The sequence below is a fragment of the Rhamphochromis sp. 'chilingali' genome, assembly GCF_963969265.1.
Source record: "Rhamphochromis sp. 'chilingali' genome assembly, chromosome: 20".
Taxonomy (NCBI): Eukaryota; Metazoa; Chordata; class Actinopteri; order Cichliformes; family Cichlidae; genus Rhamphochromis; species Rhamphochromis sp. 'chilingali'.
Genome location: NC_137947.1, coordinates 2,848,285 through 2,865,119, shown reverse-complemented (window position 1 = coordinate 2,865,119; position 16,835 = coordinate 2,848,285). Strand labels below are relative to the sequence as shown.

General features: G+C 40.2%; 1 protein-coding gene across 5 annotated transcripts in view; it reads left to right on the top strand.

Annotated features, from left to right (window-relative positions):
- The first annotated feature begins 1,953 nt into the window (after positions 1 to 1,953).
- slc24a3 (solute carrier family 24 member 3) overlaps positions 1,954 to 16,835 on the top strand; it is a 136,125-nt gene continuing 121,243 nt past the window's right edge. For 2 of the 5 annotated variants that reach the window (XM_080868121.1, XM_080868125.1), the window contains exons 1-2: positions 1,954 to 2,007; positions 2,687 to 3,035. In XM_080868121.1, coding sequence (XP_080724247.1) covers positions 2,855 to 3,035 — 181 coding nt within the window. In that variant the 5' untranslated portion in view covers positions 1,954 to 2,007; positions 2,687 to 2,854. Of the gene's footprint in view, positions 2,008 to 2,672; positions 3,036 to 3,124; positions 3,175 to 16,835 lie in introns of those variants that run through there. The other 3 variants (XM_080868123.1, XM_080868124.1, XM_080868122.1) reach the window with 3 other exon arrangements.

Here is a 16,835-nt window from a genome sequence, read left to right as displayed (position 1 = left end):
GATACATAATGTACTCTTTTCTCTTTTGTCATAGTAGGTCAGGTTACAGGGTACAATTTAGTGTCGTTTCAGAAATGTTTTTTCTCACATGCATTTTGTTACTTCAGTCCTCTGTTAAAACATTCCTCCTCTAGAGATGCCAAATGGGTACAAAGTCAATACAAGCGGTTGATGTAGACCTTCAGCCTAACCCAAAAGAGCTCACCTGGTGGATGGCATGAGGTTAAAGAAACCATGTGATAGGCAGTAAAATGACTATAAAGACATAAAAACAAAAACAACATGTAGCTCTGCAGATTTTACCCAAAGGCTGGAAGGTAGAAATGTCACTGCCTCCTAATCTAGCACACTCGATATGTCATTCTCATTGTCTCAACCCAAGGCTGTCAGACGCTATTGCTCCAGATAAGGATTATACCCAATTCATCATGAAGGAAGTGTGTGCGTATGTGTGTGTGTGTGTGTGTGTGTGTGTGTGTGTGTGTGTGTGTGTGTGTGTGTGTGTGTGTGTGTGTGTGTGTGTGTGTAAGCATGTACCAAGGGACTCTGGGTGTAATCTGGGAGCTCATTTGCTAATGCCACACTGCGGTCTATCTCTCACACGGCATTATGGGTCTCCAGTTTCCCTTCATGCTGCAGTGACATCATAGCACACCTCAGCGCAAGAGGGGGTGGTGTGTGCCGGGGGGTGGGGGGGCAAACCTAATATTTATGTTTGCTTACTATTAATAATAACACACAATGAATTCATATACTATCCATGATTCACCAATAGTCCTAATTATCATTTAAATATTGGAATGGGTTAGAGTATGCATGCAGTCTTTTTCCTTCAGCTATTTTAATTGTGTGTTGTTGTTTTTAAATTCTCATCTCGGGTTTATATAAGTTCTCTGCCCCCATTGTCTTTTCATATTCTTTGTCCCATGTTTCAAAACACAACATTTTCTTTTTAAAAAAGAAAAAATATGATTGATTAGTCAGTATAACTCACAAAATCCACGTGAGAGCTGATTTTTCTGTACTTTTTGTTGTCACAGATGTTTTCAAACTCTGCAAAATTTCTGCTTTTTAACATGTAGCTCTGCATAAATGTTTGTAACTACTCTAATATTGCAGTGGACAGAGCTTTCAGCCAGATATACATTTGGCTTGTCCCCCCAGTGTGATTTCCCCCACAGCAGCAGCAGTCACTCCACTTTCACTTCTCTTCTTTTCACCTAGTGGGAACTCTTATTATGTAATGCTCCTCTCTCTCTCCTCTTCCTCTTTCTCTCTTTCAGATGCACACATCGACACGCCCCTTCCTCACGTTTCTCCCTGCTAAGAACATCTTCTCTCCTGAGGCAGAGGCAACGCATCCACCAGCCGTGGAACACTAGCGCTTCTCCTCGACCTGCCACGCGGAACAGCCACCACTCCTATTCGTGGTCATTTCTGTCAGGAGGTCCGCTCTCTGACCCCAACCACAGTACGCAAGGAAGCGGTCATAGGAGCAGTTACGAGCAATCTCGTCCAAAATGATGAACTATAACAGAGTTACCCAAGTAACGGAAGTAACATTTTCAAAATAAGAGCAGACAAGTTCTACATCTGACGTTACATCGGTACACTTTCGTATTTGGCAAAAATCGATTGTGAGAAATGACTACGTGATTTTTATTCTGTTCAGAAATTTCTTTACATTTATTTGTTTATTATTAATAAGATTCAACTTCAATGAAATTATTATCTAAAATAAATAGAATTAAATCACAGTGTTATACTAGTGTTAAACCTTTGAAAATTATTTCAAAGGTATCTTCACTACATGTTGTTTTTACAACAATAAATACTAATACCAACAACAACAGTAACAATAGCAAATTTCAGTTTTTATTCAAATTTTTCAACAGCCTAGAAAGACATAGACATATTTTTGCTCCTGGTGTCCTCCGGTCTGTTGCAATCCTGTGAAACAGCAAAACTGAAAATATCCAACAAATATCAGTTTTGACGTCAAAAAAGGTAAATTAGTTTAAATAATGTTAAATCCTTGAAGCTCTCCATGGTTTGGCTCCAGGTTACATCTCAGATTTTCTTAGCCTGCACTTACCCACTCGAACTCTGCGCTTCAGATGCTTTTATTAGTTCCACGCTCCCAGTTCAAATTTGGAGGTGACAAGGCTTTCTCCATTGCTGCCCCAACACTCTGGAACAGTCTTCCCCCTTTTATAAAATCCTCTTCATCCTTGGAACTCTTCAAATCGAATCTGAAGACCTACCTATTTTCCAGGGCTTTCACATCTCTCTGACACCTCTTTTATTCTGTTTTAGCTATTCTGGTCTTTTATCTCATTGGATGATGTTTGCATGTGTATACTTATACATGTGTGCTTGTGTGTGAATGTGTACATTTTTGTATTTGTATGTGCATATTTGCATGTACACATATTTTTATTTTACAAAAATATATGGATGTCTCACAATGTTTTCTATAATGTTTTCATATTATCTATTTTAATTCTTTTTATTATATTATCCCTCTGTTCAGCACTTTGGCCGACACTTGATGTCTTTTAAATGTGCTATATAAATAAAGATGACTTGACTTGATCCTATCTAGGGAAATATTTTGCTACCTAACTAAAATAGAACCATAAGTTTTATTTTGAAGCTTGAAACCGGATGTGTAATTCCTTCACAGTCTGGTGAACTTTACGAAGCCATCCAAAAGCCAGTCGTATCTCCTCCCGTCGAGTAACTTCAGTACCCGTACAGTAAGCTTGTGTGCCTCTGCCTCCTCGCCTCAGGTTCTCGTACCTCTGCACCACCACCGGGGGTACCGCCGGAACGCTCGTGAGAGAAGAGCGCCATGGCCCGTGTGGTGGTTGAAGCGATGCCGGAGACAGTCGGAGGAGGAGGAATGATGCTGAACCGGCGGAGGAGCAAAGCCAGGCGAAGAAAGCGAAAGGAGTTGTTCGTCGTCCAGATGTGCTTTGCGGGGGTACTTCTGGGGGTTGTCGTTGGGCTCAAGACTGTGGCACAGAAAGCAGGTGAGGGGCACTTTAAAGCTCTGTTTCCTTCTAGTTTGAGTGCTTGTTTTTTGAGAAAAGACAACGTTCATGCGGAGTTTTTCCACAAGCAGGAACAACAGGCTGCTCGGAGGAAGAGAAACATAGAAACAGAACATTGGTACGTATTGTTTCCTTAAATGTGACAATAACCTTTAAGGACGCTACAGTGAAGCCAGTTTTGGGAACATTTAGAGTAAAAAACCCGCAAACAGGACAGTTAGAGTATATTAACATGAGATCTAATATAGCAAAATATTAAATGTCAAATCTTAAAGTAAGCACTGTAAACGTTTAGGCTGATATAATGCCTCGCGTGTGTGCGCTCAACACCAAAAATACACCGCAGAAAGCGTGAGGATGTCTGCAGACAGATCAGGCTGGATTGGGGCACTGTATCAGCTCACATGTACAGTCACGTAAATAACGAAATAACAACAGCATGCCTTCATGTTCAGCATCTGTAACTAATAATGCCCTGGAAATGGAAGCTGTGACTGTGTTGCCTGAATTGCTTTACAGAAATCCACTTTCCTCCTCCTACAGCCCTGTGGCTGCAGCTGATAGGCCGAGGTGCTGATGTACCCGGCACTCTGAACTCTGATGATACTGATGAATGATCGTTGCTGACGAGCTTGAGGCTGACGTTCTCTAATATAAATTAAACGGTACACTTCACAAGCTTATGGCAGCTGAGTGGGATGCTCATTAGACCGGCCTCTGAGGGATCTGCTGTCATAATCAGTCCTACCTTTTGAAGAGTGTCTGTATTTAGTTCTGCGCTGCCCCAGTGTCTTTTTCCCATAAGGTCTTGTTTATGTCCATGTCACCTGCCTGGCAAGTGCTGGGAGTGAGGCAGACCGGTTGGTGACATCCTGAGGATTTAAACTTAACACATCGCTCCTTGTATCTTCTTGTATAGCTCTTCAAGCGCTCCAGACTTGTTGCTTTTTAATCTTACAATGCATTGCCTTTGAGCAAAGGCTTACCAGTGGTAATTTTTCAGTAAATTGGCAACTGAAAAGTCTGATCTTTTGTGTGTGTGTCTGTGTGTGTGTGTGAGCCGAAGCTTCTATGGGGAGAATGTGAAATCATTACAGAAGCATTAGCAAAATGCCAGATGTCCAAAGTATGTAATTATGGACCGCAAGAATTCATCATCAGTGGGGATATTTTTTAAGTTATAACATTTTTTTAGTCTTGATTGTCAGTCTTAAAGTCTTAATTGATGAAGGAGTGGCTGTGTTCTTAGGTATGGTTATTTTACATCCACTGCTGAAGCCACAGAACAGTAAGCATCAGCATAAACACATATCATGAAAGTAAGTAAAATGTTGTTCTGAAAGGATCAGTCGAGAAACTGAGGAGTTCATTCAAAAGCAGTCAGTAATATAGAATTTTTAAAAAATGGTTACTGATGCTTTTCACGGGCTGTGAACTTCAAAGAGAGCATTTTTCATACTCAGCTCGCTAATTGAATAAAAGAAATCAGCATGCAGTTTACTGATCGGTGACGTTGCGGGATTCTTTCTAGTGTGGGGCTATGGATGCAGTCGTCGGACATTTGGATCAGATGTAGATCTGCACAGTTAACATCGCACAGAGGAAAATGTTCAGCTTGGAGGCATTTCAAGCTCTACAGCAAGTTTATGTGACTTAAATGTGGTGAAAGGGAAAAAACACGTATGACACTTTGACCCTCATTAGGTCAGAGAGACGGTATCTACAATAGAAGGTAGGAGAACGGTTTGGTGTGACATGCTGAGAAGCTTCTGTCATACTCATGGTAACCTCAATTCTTTGAGCTCCACATATTACACTTGGGAAGGGAGAAACAAGCAAAAAGACTATGAATGATAGTAGTTTGCAGAATTTCCGTTGTATTTATTATGGGGCCACTGACATTTAATCTTTCACTCATAAATACCAACAGTTCTGGGCTTTTATATTCTTGGATTTACTTGTTTGTTTAATTTTGTTATACAAAGGTATAAAACCTGATGTTTCCTCACGTATGGAGAACAATTTACAGTCTCTTCCTTACAGTGACGATTGCAGCTTATTAATTTAACACCAGTATTGGATCAACACTCAAGAATGGCTATGAGAAGGAGCCAGAATATGTGGAGAATACCCAGTCGGGCTGCTCCAGCCCAAAGACATGCAGTTTGTGGCGTTAGGTTAACTGGCGATTCTAAATTGGCTCTAGGCGTGCATGTGAGTGTGAATACAGGGTGGGCCATTTATATGGATACGCCAAATAAAATGGGAATGGTTGGTGATATTAAAGTCCTGTTTGTGGCACATTAGTATATGTGAGGGGGCAAACTCCTCAAGATGGGGGGTGACCATGGTGGCCATTTAGAAGTCGGCCATCTTGGATGCAACTTTTGTTTTTTCAATAGGAAGAGGGCCATGTGACACATCAAACTTATTGGTAATGTCACAAGAAAAACAATGGTGTGCTTGGTTTCAACGTAACTTTATTCTTTCATGAGTTATTTACAAGTTTACCGTGTTAGCTCTGGGGCAGACTGACGACCTGTCCAGGGTGTACTCTACCTCTTGCGCTGTGGCAGCTTGGATAGGCTCCAGCGCCCCTCCAGTCCATGATAAGTGGAAGACAATGGATGGATGGATGGATGGATGGAGTCAGCATTGTCACACACCTACAGCCTAGGCAATGCTTCGGAAAAAGATGTATCATTGCTGGATCAACTTTGAGCATGGCTGGTTGAAGTACAGTAAATAGACTGGATCTTATCCACAAGTGGTACTAGAAATGTACTGTGTACACTGGCTTCCTCTGCAGACACTGTTATTTGACTTTCTTTGGTTGAAACATCTGTTTTGCTTTCTCAGTTTCGGCTTCTCTAACAGAACAAACTCACATCTTCTTCGTGACCTTAAGTTCATACGTGCTTTGTCACATGTAGAAATGATGTGTGTCCGTATGCAGATTGCAGATAGCAAGACTGATACATTGAAGTAAAATATCAGAGAGACATATCACATTATTTAGAGTTTAAAGAGCAAATAATTGCATCAATAACTTCTTGTTAACCTCCCACTCACCCAAATATAATACATTTAAAATCATTGAAGCTCCCAGTCCCAACTTTAGACTGATCAATTTTAATCATCACTTTACCTCATCAAAGAGTTTCTAACCATTTCATTTCAGTGGAACAATCATTTACTTGCTATGAACACGTGTTTGTTCATGGAAACGTTTTGGGCCTCATTGATGCATTTGGGCTCATTTTTGCCCAAAAATTCAGACTTCTGTCTTGGTGTTGGAACTAAAAGGATTGGACGAGTGCATCCATATTCATGAGTCAAACAACAGAACAGGATCTCTTGAGAAACCTGCTAGTGCTCAAAAGAATGTTCTTAGTAGGAGAAAATAGTCGAGCCCCACAGATTCTCTTAAATTGATTGAAAACTGGCATTTCAAGCATACTTGGACGGATATGCAGAGTGATTAGGTCAGCCCTGCAACTTCCTAGGACAGCTTCAGAAAAATGATGTGGTCAATGTCTGAGTTTACTTTCAGTCAGACCGATAAGTGTTTAAATGACTTGTAAAAAATAAGCTTTTATCAATGTGCAGGGAGCTTGGCAAGTCTCTCAAATGCAGGGATCCAACTTTGAATTTCAGCTTTTTGAGTCAGAGCTGCCGCAACATTGTTGAGCTGGGTGAACTTCTCCATGGTCCAATTGTCCGATTATCCTGTTGGACAACAGGATACCCTCACTGTGCCCTCATTAAGGTTTCCACCCTCCATAATGCATGCAATGTAGCTGTACACACAACAGAGCTCTCTCGCCAGTGCTGTTGCTCATGGAGAGAGACACACTGGGAGTTTCCATCGTGATGAGAAGGACGGGAGCCTGTGATAGTGGGAGAACCTCGTGTACATGCAGTGATGAATGATTGAGGCAGCTGTAATTAGAGGCCACAGATGGACAGATACGAGCTGAAAAGGCTGAAGTGGTATTAAGTCAAAACATTCACCTGGTTCTTTCATGCACACACACACAAAGATCAAAGTCAAACTTCTCTGTTAAATGCAGAGATGTTGTTATAATAAGGTAATATTGATTTAATGCAGTAATACAAGAATACAAGTTAAAAATGCATTGATTGGCAAACTGTTGACGATCACGCTGACTCCCGCCAGTCCCCATGACTATGGCTGCATGACTGCGTCCAAAATGAATGTTGCAGTTATTTTAATTCAATTCAATTTTATTCATATAGCGCCAAATCAAAACAAAAGTTGCCTCAAGGCGCTTTATATTGTACAGTATTAATATTGAGATAAAAGTTATTTGTCATGCTTCTTCATTTATTTGTGTGACAAGTAGTTTTTATTGCACTGCCATATAAACATCACACTGACACTGGTATCCAGGGGGTGGCTGTAGCTCAGGAGGCAGAGCGTGTCCCCTACTAATCGGAAGGTTGGTGGTTCCCTGGCTCCCCCAATCTGCATGCCAAATATCCTTGGGCCAGATACTAAACCCTGATGGGTTCATCTGTGAATTCTAGATAGAATCTGTGTGTGGATGGGTGAATGAGGCATGTTCGCTTTGAGTGCTTGAGTAGAAAAGTGCTATGGAGGAACCAGAACCAGCCCATTTCAGTTGCAACACTGACCTGCGTTACAGGCTGATTCCACGTCAGATGCTTCCCGTTAGCAACCACTGCTTTATTTTTCTTGGCATTCATGCAGTTGTTACACTGGTTTTCTGGCAGTTGAGTAAGTTCTGCAGCACTCTGCATATTATTGGTTGGTTAACGTCATTCGTATTTTCCAAAACCTAAGTTGATTCCCTTCAAGTGACAAGCCCTTTACATTCTGCTGTGCCAGACGTTTAGTTTCAGCGTTGTTTATTTTGTATTTATCTATTAATATAGTGTAGTCAGACTCAGTCAGACGTTTCCACTGTGTGCTAAAATGTGCTTTTGATCGTGTTTATTTAATTGTGGGATGCCAAAAGTGACTGAGATTAAAATTCAATTAATTGTGCTGCACAGTTAATTGAGATCATCATTAAATTTACGTTGTTTTGCACCTCCTCGTCTCTGCAGTGTTGGCAGAGGAGAGTGCTTCGTAAACAGACAGACACATGGTGGGCACATTAGTAGGAAAAATGGCGTGTTGAAATAAATCAAGATTAGAGTAAATCCTTTTACAGGAGTTGGTCTTACGAGGCCCAGTATCAGCTGACGACCTCTAATTCCAACATCTTTGTTTACTTGCTTCAGCATTAATGTGTCGTTACTGAGCCGAACTCTCTGTTTCACTTCCTCTCATGGAGCTATGTGCTCATTGTTCCTACATGGATTCCCACCTGGGAGACCAGGACTTGCTCTTACGTTTGTGATCATACCCCATTGGGTTTATGCACACAAACATGTGGTTAAGGTGCGTGTGTGTGTGTTCCACTGGGACATGGATGTGCACGCACCTCATCTCTGCTCGTTCTCTGCCTGTCCTTTATTTCTTTTAACCTCATCCATCCATCTGTCTGCATCGGACCCCTGAAATCACAAGGTATAGAAGCCATGCTTATCCAGGATAAAAGCACTATGGGATAACATTTACAAGTGCACACATAATGAAGCATTCATTATCTACAGGTTTAAATATATTACTTTATATCACTACCATCTCCTCATAATGTGTGACAAAGCTAAAAGATGTATCAGCCAGACAAGTGCTCATGCTATAGAGAAGCCTCTAATGGCTGCTTGCCGTATCTGGTATCCAGCATTAGTGTCTAGATGATCTCACTACATAACGTAAAGCTCGGGTTGGCGGGTCCCCTTCTTTCTGCACGATAGCTGAGGAACAGAGACGGAGCACTTTGTGCTGACGTATAATGTCGGGTCCTTATCTTACAATATAAAGTGCCTTGAAGCAACTGTTGTTGTGAATTGGCGCTATATAAATAAAACTGAATTGAATTGAATTGACAAAGCCTCAGGACTCTGAGCGAAATTAGACAAAAAGGAAAAGAGACAGAAGTGGAGCGAACAGGGACGGAAGGGGGTGCGGTGATTTGAACAGCGAGAGCAAGTGAGGACAGCAGTGGCATTGATGGAAGGAGGAGGAGGAGAAAGTGAGATGAAGAAGGTTGGGGGAATGGAGGCGGAAGGAGAGAAAAGATGAGGTGAGGTGACAGGAGAGAGAGGTGGGAGTAGGCTGGGGTTGTCCATGTTGAGGCGGGTGAAGTGAGGATGGGAGTAAATGTGGTCATGAGGCAGAGAGCAAGTGTGAGGATATGAAGGGAGGGGATGGAGCGAGGTCAGGATTGAAGGCAAAGCAGGCTCTCTTATTTTTCATTGTTATGTGACCACTCTTTCTCTTTGCACTCAATACGAGCAGTGTGGGGCTTTTTCTTAAAAAGTAATAATGCATTCAGCTTTTACGCATTTTAGTCAAAGCAGATTTGAGTGCAGCAGCCCAGAGAGCTTTAGCAGCGGGTCAGAGGAAGAATAATTCTGCTTTATTCTTACGTCAAGTTAACTGTTGATATCTGAAAGGACAACGATGTCGTGACAAGTCAGAAATAACAGCATGTGTTTTTACGCATGTGTGAACTGCAGTGCGTTCCATCAAAGTGTAAATATATGGGATCAGAACGATGCCATCTTGAAATGAAACTGAAAAAAATATTGTAACTGAAATAAATGTACTGAAAAATCTTGTATTGAAAGTGAAAATAAAATTGATAGTGAAAAATAATTAATTGAAACTGTAAATTTTTTTTTTTTTTGCTTACAATTTTTTTTTCCAGTTTCAATCCATTTTTTCAGTTTCACTCTGCTGGCACTGTTGTGGCGTCCAGGGGCGCTTGAGGGGCGGGGATTCCGACCCGCATGTATTTGGATATATTATAGTGCTGACCAATGACTGTAGAAAACATGGACGACGTGGCTGCGGTCACGGACAAACTTGCATGTGTCTGTTTGGGAATGGCAGATGCTGAGAGGTTTACATTACCGACTGTTTCAAAGTGACAGCCTGAGGTGTTCTTCAGTAAATTGGACTACCAGACAGGAGGACCTGAGGCCCTGCCGCAATATTTTCGGTAAGTTAAATGTGTTTGTAAGCTAATCCGTAACTAAGGTCCTTAGCTAGCTACCTAAGATGAGCACTCGACTGTCGGGGAAACTTGTTTTGTAAAGTTCGTTTAGCTAACCCGTGCAGGTGAATGAATTTACCCTGACTAAAGAAATCAAGAGAAACGCACCGGGCTGCTCAGTCACTAATTATCGTTACTGTACTTTTATTATGAGTATTATACTGTAAGAGCAACAGGCTGGACTCTGCTTCAGCTCCTGTGCAGAGCTGATTATTAAATATGTGCAAACAGCAGCATGTTTTCTGTCGCTTGCCACATGTGGAAGGACATTAACACCAACTTTTAAAAAGCTGGCACTTCAGTAACCCCTCATTAGTCAGTAGCTACGGATTAAATAGCAAAGCCCGATATTTATGTACTGAAACCAACTACTTACGCTTGGCAGCTTAAGTTAAAATGTTTAATTTTCTGCAGCAGCAGACTGAACCAGGACTGAAACCTGCTCCATCATCTCATCTTTGCAATGTCCATTTACAAAGTGCCAAACATTATATTGGAAAATGTGTTAGTATATAAGGCCTTTTTGTTTTTGAAATAAACTGTTCATGTGTCAGCTGTCAGCTACTGTAGGACTGAAAAAATGTAAGAGAAGAACTTCAGATCACGAGTGTGTGAGGACAGAGTGGATCAGCTCTATTTCAGATTTGAGAGATAAACTTTATATTTCAGTTTGTGATGGTTCTCTTTGTGATTACAGGAGCTGTCCTCAGATTCAGACCTCAGCACCACCCAGTGACAGCAGACAGATCATCGTATATCTTCACTCTTTGTAGTAACTCCAAAATTAACTGATGAAATCAGTACAAAGGTTAAAGTACCACATGTGCTGTCAGTGAAATCTGCAGCTGTTTTATTGATAAATTTAAAGACAAAAAGTCAAAAGGATTAATCACCCCTGTAACTGTGTCACTATACATCAGCATTAACAGTACTTAAGTTTAGTGTTGCAGAAAACTGCTGATCTCAGACCTGTACAACTTCTGTTTTAAACACTGAATGTACTCAGCTACATGAAGAGCACATGATGTTTTCTCTGACACAATTAAATAAAACCTGATGAAAGGCAAAGGTTGTTACTTGTATGTTGAACTAAAAACTTGTGATCTGGAATTCTTTCACTGTTATTTTGTCAATAGTGTGTTATTTATCATACCAGAGTAACCAGAGAGCTCAATATATATTTAACTCACTGCTTTTGCTGCACTGTGGTATTAGGTTGCTGAACACTTTGTGCTAACCTGTTGACAGTGTTGGGAAGGTTACCTTTAAAAATGTTTTCCACTACACATTACAGATGTAACGTATTCTGAATACTTCACAGCTACATTAATGTACTATTGCTGTGTGATTTATTACTATTACTGAAGGCTACTCGCCATACCAAAACCAACTATATTTTAAAATCTTAATATAAATGAGTAACAGTAGGGTGGACATTAGGTAAGGCTGCACTTTTTGCCGCAATCTCGTATAGAAAACTATTCCGCGTGTATATAAAACATCTCCGCGGCTCTGAACCGTAGTAAAGGGACCTCTGGCTAATGCGTTGGGTTCCGTGTCGGACTTGTAGCCGAAAGCTAGCTTTACTTTGTTGTCTGGGTCAACTTTGCTAGCGAGAGACAGAGGTACTCCACTTTCACTTTCAATACAAGACTTTTCAGTACATTTATTTCAGTTACAATATATTTTTTTCAGTTTCAATATTTTTTTCAGTTTCATTTCAAGGTGGCATTGTTCTGATCCCATACTAATAAAGCTTTGCTATGTTCTTTTGTTAAGTGAGATTTATTGAAAGTTTTTTTTTCAACTTTCTACTAGACAGCACAGTGAAGAGAGGCAGGAAGACAGGGAGCAGGGAGAGAAAGAATCGAACCCGGGTGCTGCATTCAACCTTCGGGAGTATGTCCAAAAAAATGAATAATAAAAACAAACACGTTTAAAGAATTTCCTAATGTTTGGGTCCAGGAGGAGTTGCATCTGTCATCCGTCTGTTTTGTTTTTTGGGTTTTTTTCCCAATATATTTCAATACAGCACAGTAGCTGATAATCTCTGTCAAATCCTGCTGGGTTAACAATGGTCTAGCTCCTTGTCATGTCAGAAATGTTTCGCTTTTTAAGTTTTTTAATGTTTTTTTATCGTTCCCCTTCCTGAGAAGTGGTTTAAAGATGTTCCTTACTCTCAGAGACTGCATAACCAGCTAGCCTTCTTTTCACACGACTTTTCCTCACTGCAGCGATGTACTCAGTAAATTCTCTGTCTTTGATGAAGTTGCTTTTCTGTTTCTCACGGAGTATAATGTCATGGTCCTGGGCCATGTTGGCCCAGTGTTCTTAGTTTTCTTGTATGTTTGTATTTTGTTCCTTATTTAGGCCATGTTTTCTGAGTTGCCCTGTTGTGTTGTTCCCTAAGTGTTTTCCCTTCATGGCTTTTACCCCTGTGTGCCCCTCTGTGTATCTGTGAGCCCTCGTCTCTCCTTATGTTTTATTCCATGTTTCCCCTGCCCATTATGTCCAAGTTCTCCCCGTGCTCTCTCTCTCTCTCCCCCCCCCCCCCCTGTGTGCCCTGTGTATTTATGAGCCCTCGTCTCCCTTTGTGGTTGTTTCATGTTTCCCCAGCCCGTTATGTCTGTGTTTTCCCCGTGCTCTCTCTCCTCCTGTCTGAACCTCTGTGCACTTCCTGTTTACTTTGTGACTCTCACGCCCGTACATGTCATGTTCAGTTCACCCCGCCCTGTCTCGTTATGATTATCAGTGTCACCTGTGTTCCCCGTGTGTTCAAACTTTCCTCGTTTACCCTCTGTGTATTTCTGTCTGCGTCTCCCTCTGTTCGGCGTGACGTCGTCCCTCATGCTGTGTGTGGATCTCCCTGTGTCTCCCTGTGAGTTCTTAGTTTATGGTTTCCCAGTTTAGTCTAGTTTGTATGTTTGTTCTACCAGCAAATAAAGCTGTGTTTTGAGTTCACCTCCCCGAGTCTGTGAGTCCTGCATTTTGGGTCCAACTCCTGCCTGCCGCACAGCGATTCATGACATATAATTTGATGTATTGATTTCATTTCTGGAAGCAAACAGAGGACTTCTAAAACTTATTAAACTTATTGACCCACTATTTATCATGCTTTCATCATGCTTTGCCCACTTGCAAACCACTTTGACTGTCGTCCTTCTCTCACCCCAACTGGTCGCAGCAGATGGCTGCCCCTCAATGAGCCTGGTTCTGCCGGAGGTTTCTTCCTGTTAAAAGGGAGTTTTTCCTTCTCACTGTCGCCAAAGTGCTTGCTCATAGGGGGTCATGTGATTGTTGGGTTTTTCAGTGGATGTATTATTGCAGGGTCTACCTTACAATATAAAGCACCTTGAGGCAACTGTTGTTGTGATTTGGTGCTATATAAATAAAATCTTTAGTTTAGCAATGATCTCACTACTACTTAAGGAACAGATATACTTGCAAAGGTGAACAGCGGCTGCAGGTTGAGTGAGTTGAATAAGCCTTTGATGAGTGTAGGCTATAACTAAAGGAAAGCTTGCATTTTGAACAAAGGAACAGTTTGACAGCTGTCCTAGAAATCAAGGAGATTCTGAAGTATTTCTTCTTAATTTTTTACAAACCACAACTTCTGCCCAAACTGTCAAATATTTTTCTGTGTATTATGACTGCTTACTTCATTGTTTTAAAATGAATCATGTTAGTTTGAAAAAAATTAATGAAAAAAAAGTAGAGTTTTGCAATTGGTTACAAAAAGCTGACTAACAAATCATCTAGTTTGAGTATTTTTTTAAACTCTGATGTCAAAAACATTGCACCTTTTGCAAATTTGGAGCAGCACTGATTCTTTTTCTCTTTCAGCATCTCAAAAATTTTGAGTGCACATTAATAATTTATATCTCATCAAACCAAATTACCCTCAGAGTACATTACTGTAAAAATGAAATGTTGCCATAACTGATATTGTTCGACTGTGACCACAAAATGCTAACAGCATACTATTTCAACATGCTAGTTCTTGAGGCAGGTTCCAAAGTTCTTCTCTGCACTTCTATGTTATTTTTTTCATTTTGTGTCTCTGGAGCCAACAGCCAAATTCTGACATTTCCCACAAATGGACTCCTGCTCCTCCCTGGGCAGTGCCTTTAATGATTGAGTGACAGGTTCACTAATTAGCTAGTTAGCCTTGAAAGAATGGTGACAGTGGCGGTAAGTGCACCCAGAGCCATTGAATGGAATAGTTGTGTCATCTCCTTTTACTCCAATGGACCTTTTTTTTTTTTTTAAAGCAATGGCAGATAATCGAGCCTTGCAATAGTTAAAGACCAAAAATTGATGGTCTGTCTCCTGGAAGTTTGCCGGTAAGAACTGCTGGAATTATTTGAATTCTCCGTGTATCACATGACAACCCATGACAATTCAGAACTCCCGCTAACTTACTCTGACTATTTTTTTGTTCCACTGGAAGCTGGCTAAGATGGCTTATTGTCAACACCAGCTGAAATTTTCATCCAATCAAGTTGTCCGCCATTAATAAAGAACAGGAAGAATATTTACCACACATGCAGACGTGTGTGGTAAATACTAGGTACACAAAATTCACAGTTCGGTTCGGTTCGATACTTTGGTGTCACGGTTCGATATTTTTTCGATACAAAAAAATGTTCATGCCTTTTTAATTTGTCATTTATTAAAATTATAAATATATATTTAAACTCAAAAGTACAGTTTTTAAATTTAATGTTGCTGAAACAACAAAGTAATAAAAACAAATAAATCTATCTGATCGAGAAATCACTCATCTTTGGAAAAGAGAGTTTATTACAGAGAAATGGTTCTTTCCAAAATAAAAGCTAGTGGGGGAGGTTCAATTTGCCATGTTGCAAGGAGAGCTTAACTTCTGTCTCGCTAGCTTGCCCTGCGCTCAGTGAATCTGCGGTCGACTACTCCGCCTAGGCTGCACTGTCGAGCGCAGATCCACTGAGTGCTCAACACAGACAGCATCATCAGAAGGAAAGTTGATAAAATAAATTAAAAATTTTGTATTGTTCGATACATATGCCTACCGAACCGAAAGCACTGTATCGAACGGTTCAATATTGATACGAATATCGTTGCACCCCTAGTAAATACCCATGGGTGTGTGAAGTTAACATTTGAGGCCGTTAGTGTGAGACATATTACAACATGTGTGTTGGGCCAGTCACTGTCAATTACAGAGGTGTAAACTTCTGCTTCCCACTTTTATAGAGAAGGTGATATGTATTTCCTATAGACAATCACAATGTAGTTACATAAAAGCCGGTGTTGTGGCAGAATGTGATTTCCGGTATTTGCCAAAAACTGATTGCTTGTATTTAAACTGCTATAAATAACTTGTTGCTCTAAAATATGTGAAACATGTAAAACATGGCAAATGCATCCCTCATGAATGACATCAAGTCATCTTGAGCCACAAACAACAAGAAGGTAGAAGCCACAGTCAGGTTTTGGCAGTGACTTTTATATATCCTTTATTTATCCAGTAAAAAAAAATCTCGCTGACATTAAAAATGTCTTTTTTAAGAGTAATCTGGCCAAGAGGACAGTAGATATTGCAACAAATATAACAATAGTTCTGTAAACATATTTAAAGTAGACAAAAATGACCGGATTGGTTATAATGTAAGTACAATAACAAAGAGTTATAAAGATACTTGAAACACTGGTAATTTTATATATTTTATGTATAACCGATTTGTAAACCCTGTTCACTGAAGTCTATTTACCAACATATGTAAAGATATTACATATAAAAAAAACACACGGAAACATTGGAAATCAGTTTTTGGCAGGCAATCACTCTTTAGCACAACACTGGTTCGCTTTCCTGTCCTTTCTCCATTGTATCTGTCAAATAAAGCTGAAAAAGGTAAAAAAGCTAAACAAAATTGTGTTGTTTATTGCTGTATAGCTGAATTTCTGCAAACTTCAGTTATCTGAAGCACCACTTTATTGAAGAAATTTGTCCACAATGATATGAGACGTGTATAAAATCCTACAGAATACGTTTTCTATTCAGCTTAAGGTGCTGAAGGTGGTTTTACGAGCTGCTGAATCATTTAAACACTGCTCCTGCATTTTTATTTCATTTTTGTTAAATAAGTAATGACACACTGTAATATGTCATTGTGTTTTCAAGACCGGCCAAGGACTAAATGGGGTTTTTTAAGTATGTCCTGACAAGTAAAACTTTTGTCTTTTTGCTTTGAACAAAGCAAGCTCTGGGTTAGTTTGGAAACTAAGGTCATAAGGGCAACATGTCCTGGCAGAGTTGGTTGTACTCTCTTCCCAGAACATGGTCTGTCAAGGCATTTCGGTCTAGCAGGCATTTTTACCGCACCTAACACCCAATCAACTGTTTTATGAGCATGCAAATATGAAGGCATCTATCAGAGTATAGTTTTCTCAGGAGTTCTTTGAGAACTAGATACTGCTAAAAGAGAGCGAATAAACTAATAACGCTTTCACAGACAAGCAAAACCAGGATAAAGATGGTAGATGAAGACATACAGACTGTAATGTCTAATGAAAAAGGGACAAAATTAGGTTAGAAAGAAAAATGTTGCTTGAAATATTATCAACACACAAGCAGGCTCAAGAA